At 32.6% G+C, this 16,846-nt stretch overlaps 2 protein-coding genes across 3 annotated transcripts; one reads left to right on the plus strand and one right to left on the minus strand.

The window, feature by feature from the left end:
* Positions 1–1,975: 1,975 nt before the first annotated feature.
* Positions 1,976–4,536, minus strand: LOC139481123 (uncharacterized). Its single transcript, XM_071264232.1, has 4 exons — positions 4,001–4,536; positions 3,608–3,778; positions 2,948–3,226; positions 1,976–2,638 (listed from the first exon to the last, which is right to left on the minus strand). The coding sequence occupies exons 1-4, from the start codon at positions 4,463–4,465 to the stop codon at positions 2,141–2,143; spliced, it is 1,413 nt and encodes a 470-aa protein (XP_071120333.1). The 5' UTR covers positions 4,466–4,536; the 3' UTR covers positions 1,976–2,140.
* A 2,226-nt stretch (positions 4,537–6,762) lies between these two features.
* Positions 6,763–16,235, plus strand: LOC139481124 (protein FAM221A-like). Of its 2 annotated transcripts, XM_071264233.1 has the most exons (9): positions 6,763–6,932; positions 8,374–8,452; positions 9,130–9,224; positions 11,503–11,693; positions 12,169–12,381; positions 12,823–12,939; positions 13,723–13,755; positions 15,343–15,455; positions 16,091–16,235. In XM_071264233.1, exons 1-9 carry the CDS (start codon positions 6,856–6,858, stop codon positions 16,217–16,219), a joined length of 1,047 nt encoding a protein of 348 aa, XP_071120334.1. In that variant the 5' UTR covers positions 6,763–6,855; the 3' UTR covers positions 16,220–16,235. The 2 variants fall into 2 exon arrangements, with proteins under 2 accessions (XP_071120334.1, XP_071120335.1); XM_071264234.1 differs by lacking the exon at positions 13,723–13,755 and having other exon boundaries at positions 6,767–6,932.
* Positions 16,236–16,846: the final 611 nt, after the last annotated feature.

Raw genomic sequence — 16,846 nt, forward strand, 5'->3', positions numbered from 1 at the left:
TGACAATGAGGAGCAGCAAGAAGATAACAGGGAAAGTGACTCTACTGAAAGTTATGATCTAAATGAGAAAGTAGGTGATGAAAGTAAGGATTTCATTGATGATGAAGATAAAGATTTCATTGATAATGAGGAGGCCTCTTCTGAGAATGAAAATGAGGATTTTTCTGATGATGAGGACAGTGATTACAGTGAAGAAGACACTGATGATTAAACCTAGTTCAGCTTTTCAATATTTAGCATAAAAAAACAAATATCATTAACATTGGCATATAACATAGAAGTCTTCAATGCAATATAAGAAAAGTGATATATGATTATGGGTTTTAGTAATTCTATAGCTGATTTCCAAATTTTATAGTAGTTTGAAAGAAGGTAATTTTCTTGGGGTATATTGCTCATAGTTAGATTCTGTTCACAGTACAGAATCCATACTAAATTATACAAAGATGTATGCAAAAGTTGTTCAAATGGTGCTTGATATGGTGGATAATGATTATTACCTTTTTATTGTTTAAAATATTCACAAGATGATCATATTGATAACTGTTTAGGAGACTTGATTTCCTTATTTTTTTCATAAAATGACACCCTTTAACATTTAAGGAATATTTAGTCACATGTTAGGATTTTCATGTTGTCACTTGTTCAACAAATTTTATGTTTTCATCAGATTTTATTAAGTATTATTTGTTACATCAATAGATATAAACAATTCACCAAAGTTTCATGGACATTGGTGAAAGCCTTTTTGAGTTATTGTCCGAAGTGTTAAAAACCCCCCTTTTTTTTTACGAATAAAGCCCTTTAAATCCAAAACTTAAAATCTGAAATCTATAAAAATTGAAAGGGAGCTTACATCAATAGATATAAACAATTCACCAAAGTTTCATGGATATTGGTGAAAGCCTTTTTGAGTTATTGTCCGAAGTGTTAAAAATCCCCTTTTTTTTATGAATAAAGCCCCATTAATCCAAAACTTAAAATCTTAAATTTATAAAAATTGAAAGGGAGCTTACATCAATAGATATAAACAATTCACCAAAGTTTCATGGACATTGGTGAAAGCCTTTTTGAGTTATTGTCCGAAGTGTTGAAAATCCCCCCTTTTTTATGAATAAAGCCCCATAAATCCAAAACTTAAAATCTAAAATTAAAAAAAAAACGAAAGGGAGCTTACGTCAATAGATATAAACAATTCACTTAAGTTTCATGGTAATTGGTGAAAGTGTTTTTGAGTTATTGTCCGAAGTGTGGACGACGGACGGACAGACAGACGGACGGACGGATGGACAACGGTATACCATAATACGTCCCGTCTAAAAGACGGGCGTATAAAAAGAAAAGACCAACAGACAAATATTGGTACACATAATACAACATAGAAAACTAAAAGCCTGAGGAAAAAGAATCCCACAAAAACTTGCGGTGATATCAGATGCTCCGGAAGGGTAATTAGAACATCTTTTCGGTGCTTAATCTGGTCACGGTTTCGAAAATTTGAAGTTCATACAATTTGGTTGTTACGTACTTAAATCAGGTCTGTTCTTAATCAATCTATGAGATTGGAACATCGGTAAACTACTGTTGCTTTAGTTTGTGATACTCACACATTATCTCTCAGTAAAGCTTGACTTTATAGTACTGAAGTTGTCTTTCTGTTTAGTACTTATTAAGTTGTTGGTTGTTGTTTTTTTGTGTTATTTTGACTTTTTAATTGCTTCGGTTTTATAAGTGTTCCAGATTGTTGAGTCAGAAACGCGCTCAGAACGTTAATGTTGTGTCTGCAACTCCAGACATTCATTCAGTTTAATAGATTTGATTTGTAAAGTAAAATTAATGTAAGATTAAATTATGCAATTTCACATTATATACCATTTTGCTTTTTCTAAATAGAACAATTATAGTGATTATAAAAGTGTAATTGCTCTCAAAAGAAAGCTATAGTAAACTGTTGCTCTTCACAATTAAGAAAAACTTTTCAATTTCCATGTATTTTTATTTTAAAAACAAAACAGATAAATTATACATAAATTACAAACTCCATGCACTTGTTAAATATTGCACAAAAGCAAAACAAAATGAGCGGTGAACCTATGAAATTCTTAAATAACTAAATGAATGCTACAAACAATCAAATATGCTAGGAAATTTCAACTTCATTTTTAACCAATTTCCTTGAATTAACGTGTTTCCATGCAAAGTCCATTTTACTAACAACTTCAACTGTCTTCTTTGAGTATTTCATTTGCCTTAAGAACACACGGCACCCTTGATTCGCAGATACATTCCTTATGCGTCGCATAATTCTACTTTTCTGATATTTCGACTGAAATAAAACATCTTCCCAATTAGTCGTCTGCATTAACTTCGATCTCCGTTGGTCGAACACACAACTGTATACAACATGCAGTTTTCTACCCGGTTTGGTTTGAACTGCAAGTTCATAAACACCTTTGTCATTTGAAAGCTTTTTAAAAGCTATCTTTTTCTTCCAGTACCTGTTTGCATTGTATAATCGACGAGTCTTGAATTCATTTGTATGAAGGTCTTCAGGGGAGTAAACAAGACGCCATCTGGTGGACGATTTACATGAACACCTCTTATCGAATTGTGTTGTACTCAAGCTTTCCCTAAATTCCTACAAAATAGAAACAGTTCTTTTTATTAACTTTTTTTCTATATCAAGCTTTTATTTACATTTTACATACGATATTTCTTACTTTAAAAAAATCCAATTATTTTATAAATTTTATATTTATATAGGCAAAAACTAAACATATCACCCTTCTATGATGTATAAAATTTAATTGTATATTCTCTTGTATAAAATTATTATTTTAATACTTGTTATTGCGTCAAAAGAAAGTTCAACATATCCTGTAAAATAATACATTCAAATATATATTTAAGAAATTTATTTAAAAAGATGCTGCAAATATATACACACCTTTAATGGCCGTTTTAACTTTGCTTTCTTCCTTTGAGTATTATTGTTATAATCAACTGCTTTTGTGTCCGTTGGAATAACAGATGCCTTGCGTTTTCTACAAATTGGTATCACTGTTGCAATTTTAGCGGAAGTTGGTGGACCATGAACTATAACTGTCGTTCCGCTTGTTGTACTTTTATTGGAGTCACCTCTCCGTAAAGTTCCGAATAAACCTTCTACATCTTTCGGAACGTTCTCAGATGCACCAAAGCGTGACCGAACTTCGTTTTCATAGTTCTGAAATTTAAAAAAAAAATAAGTATAGGCATAATGGAACTGTGTATTTTTTTCTTTTATTAACGGTTTTATGTGAGTTTTTTTGTGATATATTTTTTTGTATTGTAACTCTTCTTTTAATATATATATGTATATATATATTTTATTTTTTGTGAGTTTAATCATTTCTTAGTATATATTGTCGTACGTTTCAATAAACATATCGCTATTACTAACTCCTTTTTTTTTAATTTTCCTGTGTTTTAGTATAATCATCTTCGCTAGCCAATGGTTACAATTCGCTCCCCTCTTCTTGAAGAGGAGGGGAGCGGATCGTATCCCTTGGCTAGCGAAGATGGAGTATTATATGCATGCCGTCGGATTTCTAACTAACAAACCTACCATTAAGAAGTCTTCGCCTCGCTCAGCGTAACAAATAGCCATCATTAGATCACAAATGTTTGAAAATTCTGTTAATTTAAGATAATGTCCGTTAGTTTCTGTTGCTAAACTTCTGTAGAACTCGTCAACTCCTTCAAAGTTAAACACCTGAACCCCATACACTTTTATACCCTGAAAATTAAATACAGAATTAAGGGAAAAAAGTAGAATATTATACATAATAATAACTCAACTATAGACTTTTGTTTCACTATTTTCTTTTCAACATAATTAAATTATGTCATGATGTTTTTTATATTTGAAATTTCCACATATAAACATAAATTTAGAATTTTAAAGTGTTTTCTTCTTTAAAATTTGCTGTCTTAACTATTGCTAATGTATATTAATTACCGATAATTTCATAAGTTTTAATTCTTCTCTCCAATCAATATTGTCGACATTCTGTTCATAGCTTGGTTCATGTGGATTAGCATCACCTATCATCACAAGAATTCTTTGTGAACCTGGAGTCCATGAACTTTTTTGTCGAACCATGCGCAGAACGAGCTCGTAACATTCATCCTCATCGCCTCCACCGGTACCTTCAATATTCTGTACAAACTGACAGAGTTCACCAACATTTTGACACAGGTCAATTTCTTTTGTTAAATAAAAGACATCCTTGTCGCAATAGTCGCCATGTGCAATAACCCCTATTCTGATTCCGGGAATGTCAGATTGCAAGCGTTGTATCATATCTTGCAGTCGGCTTTGAACTTCATCTAATATCGATGACATTGAACCCGTGGTATCAAAGGAAAATATTATTTCTAACAGTCCCCCTGGTGGAACATGTAAACTAGCTGTGCTTGCCATTTTTGTTATGTTACAAACTTCAGTCTAACTCAAATGGTTGATAGAAAAATAAAAGCTTTATTTATATACCTAGTATCATGTGATGGGAGTTGTGAAATAATCAATAGTATATTAGTTCAAACTTGTCTTGTAAGTAAAGACAAGGGAAAATCCCGAGATGTTTCGCGTGCAGTTAAATATTTACATGAACAGTTTTCAAATTCTCCCAAACTATAAATACTGCGTAAACGTGGCATTTAGAACTTTCGTTGTAAAAATATGTTTTGAAAGTACTTTTGAAATTAAAATATATGAATTTAATGAGGTAAAATTGATCTATATAGCATGCAAAACAAAGAATAATTTTTTTATGTGGAATAGGGAGAAATTAGAATATTTGACGATGAAAAAATAAGAAAGGGAACATGATACTTGAAAATAAACAAATCAAAATGAGTTGAGAATTCTAATAGAATAAAATATAGTTTTTGTTTTAAACCTTTATTTCATACATTTGATATGATCTCCGTTAAAACAGAACACACAGCATTATTAATACTCATAAGTTCTCCCTACTATAACTTAAAATGACATGGACGTATTATATGTATGTAAACAAATAAACTCTGAAGAGTTTTCAGTTGAATTTTTCATTAAACAAAATTAAATGCAAATTTAAAACATGGTACTAGATAGCGAAAAAAACGGACAGTATGTAAAAATGCTATCTCTCTTCTATATTCCAACCTTAATTCTCCTAACTTATCGTCATGATGTCTATTAAATTCCCCCAACATCTCCCAGCTCAATTCTTAGTTCTTACCAAACCGATCATCATGCACACTGCAGAAATAACCAATGTATATCAAATTCGAGACCCTAGACCGGGTGATCTTTTGCAATTATTTGTCATCTTTCGTCTGTCGTCCGTCGTCCGTTTACTTTCCGCATTTTTATCTTTTTCTAAAACTACCTCATCATTTTTAACAAACTTTACAAAATTAATGTATGGAAATAATAATAAAACGAGATATGAGGTATACTTTAAGCAGCACTATTCGAAAATCAAAAGACATCAAAGATGAACATAGGCCTTCAACCATATACAGTGCTGTGAATAATTTCAACCGTGGCTATCTACCATCAACTACACATTATTCAGACCAAATTACAAAAAATAAAATATTTGGATACATAACGAAAGACAACCATTGAATATGTTCCTGACTTTGGACAATCATATGATTTGAAGGTTAGACTATAGGTTTTTTTTATGAATCGACCCTTAAACTTTTGATATCGATAAGTGCTATAACAAAATGTACATAAAAGAAATACACTAAAAAGCAATCAATTTTGTTAATAAAAATTAATAGAGAACAAAAACATAAGTAAAAGAAAAGCATCAATAAGTAATACCGTATCAAAGAATGTTTGCAGTTGCTGAAATTTTAAGTTTTAATAAAATCAAAGATATATAAACTATTTGAAACACTTTAACCACATTAAAACAGTTAAAGTTCGCCTGTTGCTGATGCATATTACATAAATTAGAAAATGGGTTTTGTCATAGATAAAAAAAAAAAAAAAAAAAAGAAGCATAATATATGTTAAGTAAGTCATGTATAGTGTCTGTCAAAACTTGAAAAAATTTACACTGCCAAATAATATCGACGAGTTCGACCTTTATGTAAAGGGTTGTCTGGTCAACTCAACGAAAAAGCAACTCTTGAAAAAAATCTATTTTAGTAAGTTAAAGTATACATGTTATATGGAAATCTATCGGCTTTTCATGCTTGAAACAGTCAACATAGCACAAAAGATATTGAATGAAATACACGAAAAGTATTCATAAATACTCAAATCAACTCTATATATATGATCAAGATTATGAAGAATGTTATGATTTACTGATAGCAGGCACATAGATGACAGTATGACCAAGAATAGAATAGAATAGAATAGAATAGAAAATGTTATTTTATGTCGGGTTACATGAAAATATTTAGAACATAGAACTTTTTGATCCAAATACGTGTAAAGAGGGATAACTGGTGATATCCAAACATTCAAAAAGTAACACGTTTCAATTCTTGTCAATGAAATGTTAAATTTGGTAACCATACCATACATACTGGTTTAAAGGTATCTCTTCACCAAAATTATGAATACTCTTTTTATTCAAATAAATTTCGACGTATATGTATTTTCCCAAACATTGCGATAAGAGAGCAAAGTACATGGTTTACGTCACTCACTATAATTAATCTTTTTCAATAAGATTTATACCATTTAAATATTGGGTGTAGCAAAAATGTACATGTCTGACTAAACATTAGATATGCTTAATGGGTTTGAATATAAACATATTGATCCCGTAGTTAATATAAACATCCAGGTAAAAGTAAAAAATGGCGGAGAGACAGTACCATCTGAAATTTGACAACAAAAATGCTCAGGCTGTGGACGAATATTTGGAATACAAAAGGCAAGTCAACTATATTGTTTATTATACTATCGATATAGGAACTGCAGAGTACAATAATGTACAATCATGTATGAACAGAGAAAATTGTATGCATTCAACCGGTATTTAAACTTTCAATTCGAATGTCGGCGCAATACATTAAATTGACTTACACCGGTAATTATAATGTCTTGTTACAACGATACAGATCTTTACTAGATTCCTAAATGATATGGCTTTTGCTCATAATTAAAGGCCGTACGTTGACCTGTAGTTGCTTAAATCCATGTTCTTTTGTCTCCGGTGGATGATTATCTCATGGCCAATCATATCACGTCTTTTCATATTTAAACTCATTAACATTTAAAGTATGAAAAAAGTAAAAAAGTAAAATCACAAAAATACTGAACTCCGAGGAAAATTCAAAACGGAAAGTCACTAATCAAATGGCAAAATAAAATGATAAAACACATCAAATGAATGGACAACAACTGTCATATTCCTGACTTGGTATGGTGGATTGATCCTGGTTTTATAACGCTAAACCTCTCACTTGTATGACAGTCGCATCAAATTCCGTTATATTTTCAACGATGTGTGTAACAGAATGCATTTATAGAATGCAGTACGGAAGCGTATTAGCGCAACACAGTTTTTTATATTTCTTCCTGTGTTTGCGTTAACGCAAACCTTTGCGAAATGCAGTCGTTTATAATTAGTCAATAAATCACTGTATGGTTCAGTTCCATTTTAATTTTAGGTATAAACGATAATTTGAAACAATTATTCTCTAAAATATTAAGAATATTTTTGCAGAAGTCAATATTTCTTAATACCACAATTAAGTTACATTCTTTTAACGTAATCCGCACTCGGATTAAAAAGACACAGTGTGAACGGGGTATAGTATATGTCATTCAATGTCAGGTGAAAATCTTTTAATTTTCTAATTCAAATTGAATAAATTATAAATGACGTGTGATAAGTTCAACACAATTATTTGTAAAGTATTGTCGTGACGCCCACACTTATTGTCCGTACATATCATAACATGTATAGAGGGGATTGCCTTTTTGTGATATCACATCCAGTTCCTTTTGTAAAAATTAGATTGGATGGTATGTTTAGGTATCTCTATCATCTTAAAGGTCTGGGCCAATATATGAGTTTATGATCATCAAAATTAAAATTGCCTTCCGTTGAACGAAATTTGCAATGTAGATAATAAATGATCAAATACAAAAAAAATCATAAAAAAGCAATTAGCAACTTCATAACAGAGTTGTTGCTATAGAAGTACAGACGTGTATATGGTACATAGTCGGGTATTCTTATGCTCATTTTACTGTTAATTGTACACCTGTGCCGACTCTAAATAAAGTTTGCGTACATTACTTACGTACTTACAATATTCGTATGTTGGCAATATCAATGTCAAGATGCAATGAATTCTCTGTTACAGAATCGTTGGTGATGATGACGGAGGAGAACTCATGACACCAGATCAGTTTGAGGAATACAAAAAGAAAGTACTGCCAATGGTATGATAACTATACTAATACAAGATTTTGTTTCGAATTTATTATTATATACAGAGACAAAGGTTGACTATCAATAGTTTAAATGCCAATTCAACATTACCTGCATATCGATACCAGTATTTTATGGATTCCTGTGTAAAACAAATGTCTTGTTTGTTAATAAAATGTTCCATAGACAATGCCAGTTGAGAACTGGTGTAATACAGAAGGTATATTGAAACCAGGTTGATGTCAATCCGCTAATTTGAACTCTTATAAGGTGTTTGGGGTGTAGAAACACCAGGATTCCAGAAACTATTTTGAAAAGTTAGATTCTATGAGACTGGTGTGATCCATCTTCGGTAGCCAAGGATTACGATCCAGTCTTCTTCTCTCCACCACCCTTAGAGAGGAGAGGACTGGATCGTTACCTTTGGCTAACGAACATGGATGGACCACAGGCACTTGTCTCAGCAAAAAAATCCTATATACCTAAATATAACACATTAAGGTATATAGGGGGAAACAATCTGAGACAAGTGTCTGTGTTATATTAAGGTATATAGGATTTTTTTCCCTGTGGGATGGACTAAGGAATTAATACAAACTAATTATTTCTTAATTTACTTGGCTAGGCTGCACCTTATATAGCAAAGCTTCGTAAATAAAGTATGCATTTCTGGTATATTTTCTTCTAGAGAATGAAAAACAGACTGTTCGTTAGTTACTCTGCACCCACTGGTATGGACTGTAAAATGATCGGACCTGAAACGCCATGTTTCTGTACACATAGGTAATGTAACAGCACATTTTGTATAACACGGTCAAATTGATTTTAAAAAATAGAAAATAAAGAGATTAGGTATGAATGCCAATGAAACAACTAAATAAAAATGACTATACTGAGACATTATGTCGTAGATTAAAGATGATTTAAATTCAAGTGTGTCACGACAACTCTAAATTGAAGTATCTCAAAAGTACAAAACTCAACTATATTTCGGTAAATAAATATTTGCAAAGACAAATGAATTTAGTACGCATATTGAAAAGCGTATATGACTTTGTTAACGCTTTCTCTGTTTCGGTCGCACCTGAGTATTAAAGTTCATACATACAGGGTGTTTGTATGTGTGTTTGTATGATTGCTGTATGTTATTTTATTTAATTAGTAGATTTACCTAGTCGATATGTTGTTTTTTTGTCAAAATATATGTTGTCAGGTCATTAAAGATTGCATATTTTGGCTTTAATATTGATTCACTTATAGGGTCTTTGCATCGGAACTAAACACATTTATTTAAAAAAAAAACAGTTGTTGGCATGACATGGGTTATGTTCTTCTCATATATTGTCGAGCCTGCAACTTTTGGTGCAGAAAGCTCGACATAGGGATAGTGATCCGGCGGCGGCGGCGGCTACGGCGGCGGCGTTAGCTAACTTCTTAAAAGCTTTATATTTTAGAAGGTGGAAGACCTGGATGCTTCATACTTTGTATATAGATGCCTCATGTTACGAAGTTTCCGTCAGTCACATGTCCAATGTCCTTGACCTCATTTTCATGGTTCAGTGACCACTTGAAAAAAAAGTTCAAATTTTTTGTAATGTTGAATTCTCTCTTATTATAAGTAATAGGATAACTATATTTGATATGTGCGTACCTTGCAAGGTCCTCATGTCTGTCAGACAGTTTTCACTTGACCTCAACCTCATTTCGTGGATCAGTGAACAAGGTTAAGTTTTGGTGGTCAAGTCCATATCTCAGATACTATAAGCAATAGGGCTAGTATATTCGGTGTATGGAAGGACTGTAAGGTGTACATGTCCAACTGGCAGGTGTCATCTGACCTTGACCTCATTTTCATGGTTCAGTGGTTATAGTTAAGTTTTTGTGTTTTGGTCTGTTTTTCTTATACTGTATGCAATAGGTCTACTATATTTGTTGTATGGAATGATTGTAAGGTGTACATGTCTAGCGGGCAGATGTCATGTGACCTTGACCTCATTTTCATGGTTCAGTGGTCAAAGTAAAGTTTTTGAGTTTTGGTCTTTTTATCTAATACTATATGCCATAGGTCAACTATATTTGGTGTATGGAAATATTTTATGATCTTTATGTCAGTCGCGCAGGTTTTATTTGACCGTGACCTCATTTTCACTGTTCATTGCACAGTGTTAAGTTTTTGTGTTTTGGTCTATTTTTCTTAAACTATAAGTAATAGGTCAACTATATATGTTGTATAGAAGCATTGTTAGCTGTACATGTCTGCCTGGCATGGTTCATCTGACCATGACCTCATTTTCAAGGTTCATTGGTCTTTGTTTAGTTATCTTGGTTAATGTTAAGTTTATGGTACAGTTGTTATAAAGCTTAGCTTTTTACTTAGGACTATCAACATAATATCAATGATTAGTATAGAAGGCGAGACATTTCAGCGTGTGCACTCTTGTTTTATGATAGTATGATACTAAAACCCTAACGGGAGGGATTGTGCCTGATATTCATATGATGAAGACATAATCTTTCAATCAGTTTAATTGAGGTCTGGAGCTGGCATGTCAGTTAACTGATAGTAGTCTGTTGTTATTTATGTATTATTGTCATTTTATTTATTTTCTTTTGTTACATACTCGGACTTCTCTTGAACTGAATTTCAATGTGCGTACTGTTATGCGTTTAACCGTTTACTTTTCTACATTGGCTAGAGGTATAGGGGGAGGGTTGAGATCTCATAAACATGTCTAACCCCGCTTCAATTTTGCGCCTGTCCCAAGTCAGGAGCCTATGGCCTTTGTTATTCTTGTATGATTTTTAATTTTAGTTTCTTGTGTATAATTCGGAGTTTAGTATGACGTCCATTATCGCTGTACTAGTATACACATTGATGGCCTTCGGCTGTTGTCTGCTCTATGGTCGGGTTGTTGTCGCTTTGACACATTCCCCATTTCCTTTCTCAATTTTAATTCTTATAGTGCATATCTATCCATTTTTTAATAATTTTATTTTGTTCATATTTGTTCTTGAAATTCAATATTTCAAATCTAATCTGCAAATTTAAATTCCTTTTCAGATACAAACAGCATAAAACTGATTTTGAAGTAATACCTACAGATAGACCTATAAAACTTCCATGCAGGCAAAGAGGATGCAAATGTGCAACTTACCATTTCGCTCCACTAAATGGTAGTCAGCCTATCAGATGTACGTGTAAACACACGTCCGAAGAGCATTCAGAAGAACAGCCTTACCGGTGCAAAAAACGTAAGATCAAACACAGAGCATTCGATCGATGTACATTGGCTAGAGGTATAGGGGGGGAGGGTCCTCACAAAACATGTTTAACACCGCTGCATTTCTGCGCCTTTCCAACGTAGGGAACCTCTGGCCTTTGTTAGTCCTGTATTTACAAAAAATCATTTATATGTTTTGGAGTTTAATGCGAATTCCATTTTCTCTGAACTGCAGTACCAATTTTTTTAAGGGGTCAGCTAAAACCCGCCTCTTGGTCAGGGGTTTCTCGCTGTGTTGAAGACCCATTGGTAAGTTTGTGCTGTTTTCTCTCATTTAGTCGGGTTGTTGTCTCTTTAACAAATTTTTCGTTTTCATTTTCAATTCTATAAACAGCAATGAAAACGTTTACTCCAAATGTGTTTGAAAACATTTTTGAAATCGTCATTAATCTGTTTCATCATTTTTCTTATTTATTTATGCTCATTTACATTGTATATTAATGCAGGAGGATGTATAAAATGTACTGGGTTTACAAGTTCCTTCACTTGTGGATGTGGAGGTTCATACAAACAACATAAAATGATTGTAGAAACTGCGGAAGAACGCGAGGCCAGGGGTCATCCAATAGGACAAGCCACGCCGTATGCTGCCATGGGTGGAATAACTGGATTTTCGTCCCTTGCAGACGGATATATGAGGCTAGATCCTAGTGGTAGAGGTATATGTTCACCGTATATATATGTTAGTCAAGATTCACTTTTATAAAAAAAAAAAAAAAAAAAAAAGCAATAGAATTCTTTGGAACAAAATGCATATTTTCAAGTTCGTAGATTAAAGACCAAGCTGATGTAATTGGTCAAAGTAAATATCTAATACGAATTAACAGCATCTTTCACTCTTCAAATAGCTTATTATACACAATTGTTTTGAGGAAAAGGCCAAGCTTACTGAAAGTACTTCTAAAGATTTTCATAGGATCGAGGTGATACGAGATCAAGAATCTTAAGTCAAAACAGTGTCAAAGAACATTTTTAAAAAATGTTTACATATGTTACATACATTTTAATGAAAGTTATTTTTTGAGAATATGTTCATTCTTTGGCTACTTAAGCAACATTACTATTTCTTTCTAATATCATATAATATGTTTTCTCTGTAGGTGCTCCAAACAAAGGTTTCCTTGAGCAGTCGATTACATCAGCTGACAACCCATTCTTGCGATCAAATGTTCAAGCTATTAAATCTCATCAAATGCAGAAGAACATGCTAAAAGGAGGTATGTAACTATATACATTCTATGTATTTAAGGAGGTATGTAGATGCATTTTGTGTATTTGAATTTTTATATATTTCATAAAATACATTGGAAAACACAGCATACATAGTTTCTTCAAGCTGTTGTGTGTCTACCGTATGCATCTTTCATTCTGACATATAAATAAGAGGAAACAGTAGTTTATCGATTTTCAAAATATATAAAAACAAAAAAAGAGAGAGAAAAAAAAACGGGAGGAAATGCACTGACAGAGAAAGCGTCTTCTGATATGTATATTTCATCAGCCATACAAATCCAGATTCAGTCAGTGAAAATGTCAGAATAGGCAATAAACACAATAGATAATTTATAGACACGAGGCTAAAAAAGACTAACTGACAAAAATTAGCCGATAAGGGTAAAGGTTGAGCAACATGAACTTTCATAAACCTGGAGTGAAGTTACCACGCTTCATACAAAATGTAGTTCGGTCAACGCTTTTACACCCCAATGAATTTACAAAAAGAGTAAATGAAGTATAAATAGAAATAAAGTATTTCTGACCGGACGTTTGCTGTAGAACCAAGTATTGAAAAGTTCTGTATTGTTTTTTTCAGTAATGGTAAAGACTATAACTGTTTAATCGATTTTCCAAAACCCTATAAATATACTAGTCTGGTATTGGACTGGTCTCAAAATAAAAATTTCAGATTTCAAAATTTGACTAATTCTAGAAAGCAATTTACAAAGTAAAACTAGAGTGTAAATATTATTTCTGTTTTAAACTGTTTTTTTATTTACAAGAACGGGAACAAAATAAACAGCTGCATGTTAATGGTAAACTATACTCTTGTGTGTGCTTTTGAAAGTGACGTTAATTGTTAGAAATGGTTGTCTGTAGTTCATAGTTTTAACCTTAGAATAAAAATTGACAAGTTGGTGTGTCTGTACACTTTTTTTAGGTGGAGAAGGGATACTAGTATAAGGACATTCCTTGGATTAAACCAAAGCTTGCACCAGTATCCTAAACATCATAATCAAACATAAAAATTGACAAGTTGGTGTGTATGTACACTTTTTTTAGGTGGAGAAGGGATACTAGTATAAGGATATTCCTTGGCATAAACCAAAGCTTGCACCAGTATCCTAAACATCATAATCAAACCCAAACCGGCAAAGCTTGCACTAAAGTGTTACAAATGCACATGGCCATGTCCTATGTGAGCTTACCCTTGGTGACTTTTGCATCTGGATACTAGTTGGTATAGTTGCACATTTGCGAAAGACAGTGCTAAAGAGACAATACAGACCAGATGAATATAAATAATTCATTCACTTACACATGCACAAAATCTTAGCACTCTTGTTTACAGATGAATTGATACATAGTTTCCATCTAGCTGTTTTAACAATTTGTTAATTTGCACTAACTACGTATACGAGTCGGAATATGAATATTTTTATTGTGGGAAAAGGAGCTGTGTTTGGTAAATGGTAAACTAACACAACAATCATGATGTCTGTGAAATTTAACAGATTTGAGCTATATTAATAATTTTTGAAAATTTGTATGTTTTTGTTGTACTTATTTTGTCTACATGCTTCTCAATTAAATTATTGTATCTTATTTTGTTAACTTCATACTATGTATATGCTGTTTGAATGTCGCTATGTATATCATCGGTTGGAACGAATACAAATCGTTTCGGTCAACCATTTTTTTCTTCAAAACTAGTCTTGAAAGTGAACGCAAAACTTGTGTTTTGTCCATTTTTAGAGCCTCAATAAAGTTTCTATAATTATGCTGTCCAAACGACATAAACAGATTTATTCCAAAAATAAAATATTCTTGCAACCCAATTTTTTTTTTTCATTTGCACACTCCAAAACGTTGTTTAATTTTGGCTTTCCAAACTGAATTAAGGTATTGTCCGTACATGCTAATGGTGATTTAGCTTTTTACGTATTCCAGAACCACGTTTGGTACAAACGGTATCATCGGTATCTTACTTTTTTATTTTTGTAAGCAAGTTGTTTTGTCGACCATTTGTCACATTCGTATTTGTAATTAAGAAAACCACTTAAACATTAAATTAACGAAACAATTAACTTTATTACTAACGAAATGATATATAGATAAACAGGCATTACTACATGATTAACTTTTACACATTGCATGTTACTTGGATGGTGAGTTGTCTCATTGGCACTCATACCACATCTTCTTACTAGTGTATCTATTACATTATTTACATATAGATTTATCAATGGCCACTAGCTTCGAAATTGTTGAGTTTTGTATATAAACTAAATCTTGCAACATACAATGAATTTATAATACGTTCACCTTTTATCTCAAAATAAGTGCAACCCTAATTCAACCGTCCTAATTCATGATTAATTGTATGCTTATTAAATTATCAGGAATTGACGACCCGGACGATGAGATATTTAGTGACCTCACTGAGAGGGTTTCTCAAATGAAGAGACCAGGAGAAGCTGACATGGATTATTATGAGAGGAGGTATCAAGAAAAGGTAAGTGATGTTAGATTGAACTATTTTATTTCAGGGGTCACCACACCAGGTGAAGTTAGCGACAAAGTCGCTCTGGCTGGTCGCTCTGGAACTCCCCACTTCGCTCTAGAGAAGCTCCGGGGAGAAGTTTATTTCACCCTCGATTTTCAGTAAAATTCCCCAATGTCGCATTTCATTTTATTATTTTTACTCTAGTGATAGTTTTAGTTTTACAAACATGAAATATAATGATGAAAGGCATGACATCACCAAAGCAGGATAGAATAATATACTCAGTGGTGTCACGTGTTCCTGAAATAATCATGAGACTTATTCCATAACTTGACGAATCAAAACCGAAAAAGAATATTAATTTTATGCAATGACAAAACGAAAAAAAGAATAAAAAACGTATTCTCGGGAAGAATAGGACAGAAATTAGAACCACCTTTGAGCTATTATCAGTGAAAACGTCTAAGACAAACCGATTTATATAAAAAAAAATGGCTGTTGGCGACATAGACAAAAAAGTAGTACATTGTATACTTTTTAGTTTAATTAGATCTCTGATATCGTTATGCTCATTTGATTAACGAGTACGGGATTCATGATAGATCTGAATTTTACTCAGATTTTTTTATTTTATGTAATTTCAGAAAGCTGGCGGGAGAGCAAATGTTACAGATAGTTATGGACAGCTTGGTGCAGGGACCAGAAAAGCTATTGATGATAAACCACGCTCAGCCAGAACTCCTCAACCAAGAACTCCTCAACCAAGAAAATAGAATGCTTTAATTTTTATTTTGTTGCTCAGTTATATCTTAAATCATGACTTTTGCTTTTAGAATTTTCTCGACCTAATACATTTATGGCGTTGTATGGCTCTAACAAGTCCTCAAGTTTTAAATTTTAAGTCGTATTCCCCTTCAGTATTTTATATTTGCAGCATAATGTAGTATTATTTGATATGAAGCCTCGATTGTACTTGCCAAAGGACCTACTGATTTTGAGCTGTTCCTATCATCTTTGTCAAAAGCCCCGCCTGCTAACTGAATATGGAACCCTACTAACCTAAAATGGAAAATATACGGTCTCCACGCGGTTGCTTTTAACCAATCATATTCCTAGAAATGTATAGGAGGTAAGATAAACTATCATATGCTGATAAACATTGGAGAGACTATTTCCAACGTTACCAGCAATTTAGTTTTGTTAAATTATTATTCACTAGCATTAGTGTATTCTACAGGAAAATAATGTAATGCTTAGTTTTCATAAGTATTGTGTCTGTTTTTTTGTACACTTATGATTGTTATGATGACGTATATTTCCGTCCATTTTCATTGCTCACTTGTTAACTATACCAAACTATATAGATATTTATAAGACTGTGATACATATATACTACATAG

The sequence above is a fragment of the Mytilus edulis genome, chromosome 7 (genome assembly GCF_963676685.1).
Source record: "Mytilus edulis chromosome 7, xbMytEdul2.2, whole genome shotgun sequence".
Classification (NCBI taxonomy): domain Eukaryota; kingdom Metazoa; phylum Mollusca; class Bivalvia; order Mytilida; family Mytilidae; genus Mytilus; species Mytilus edulis.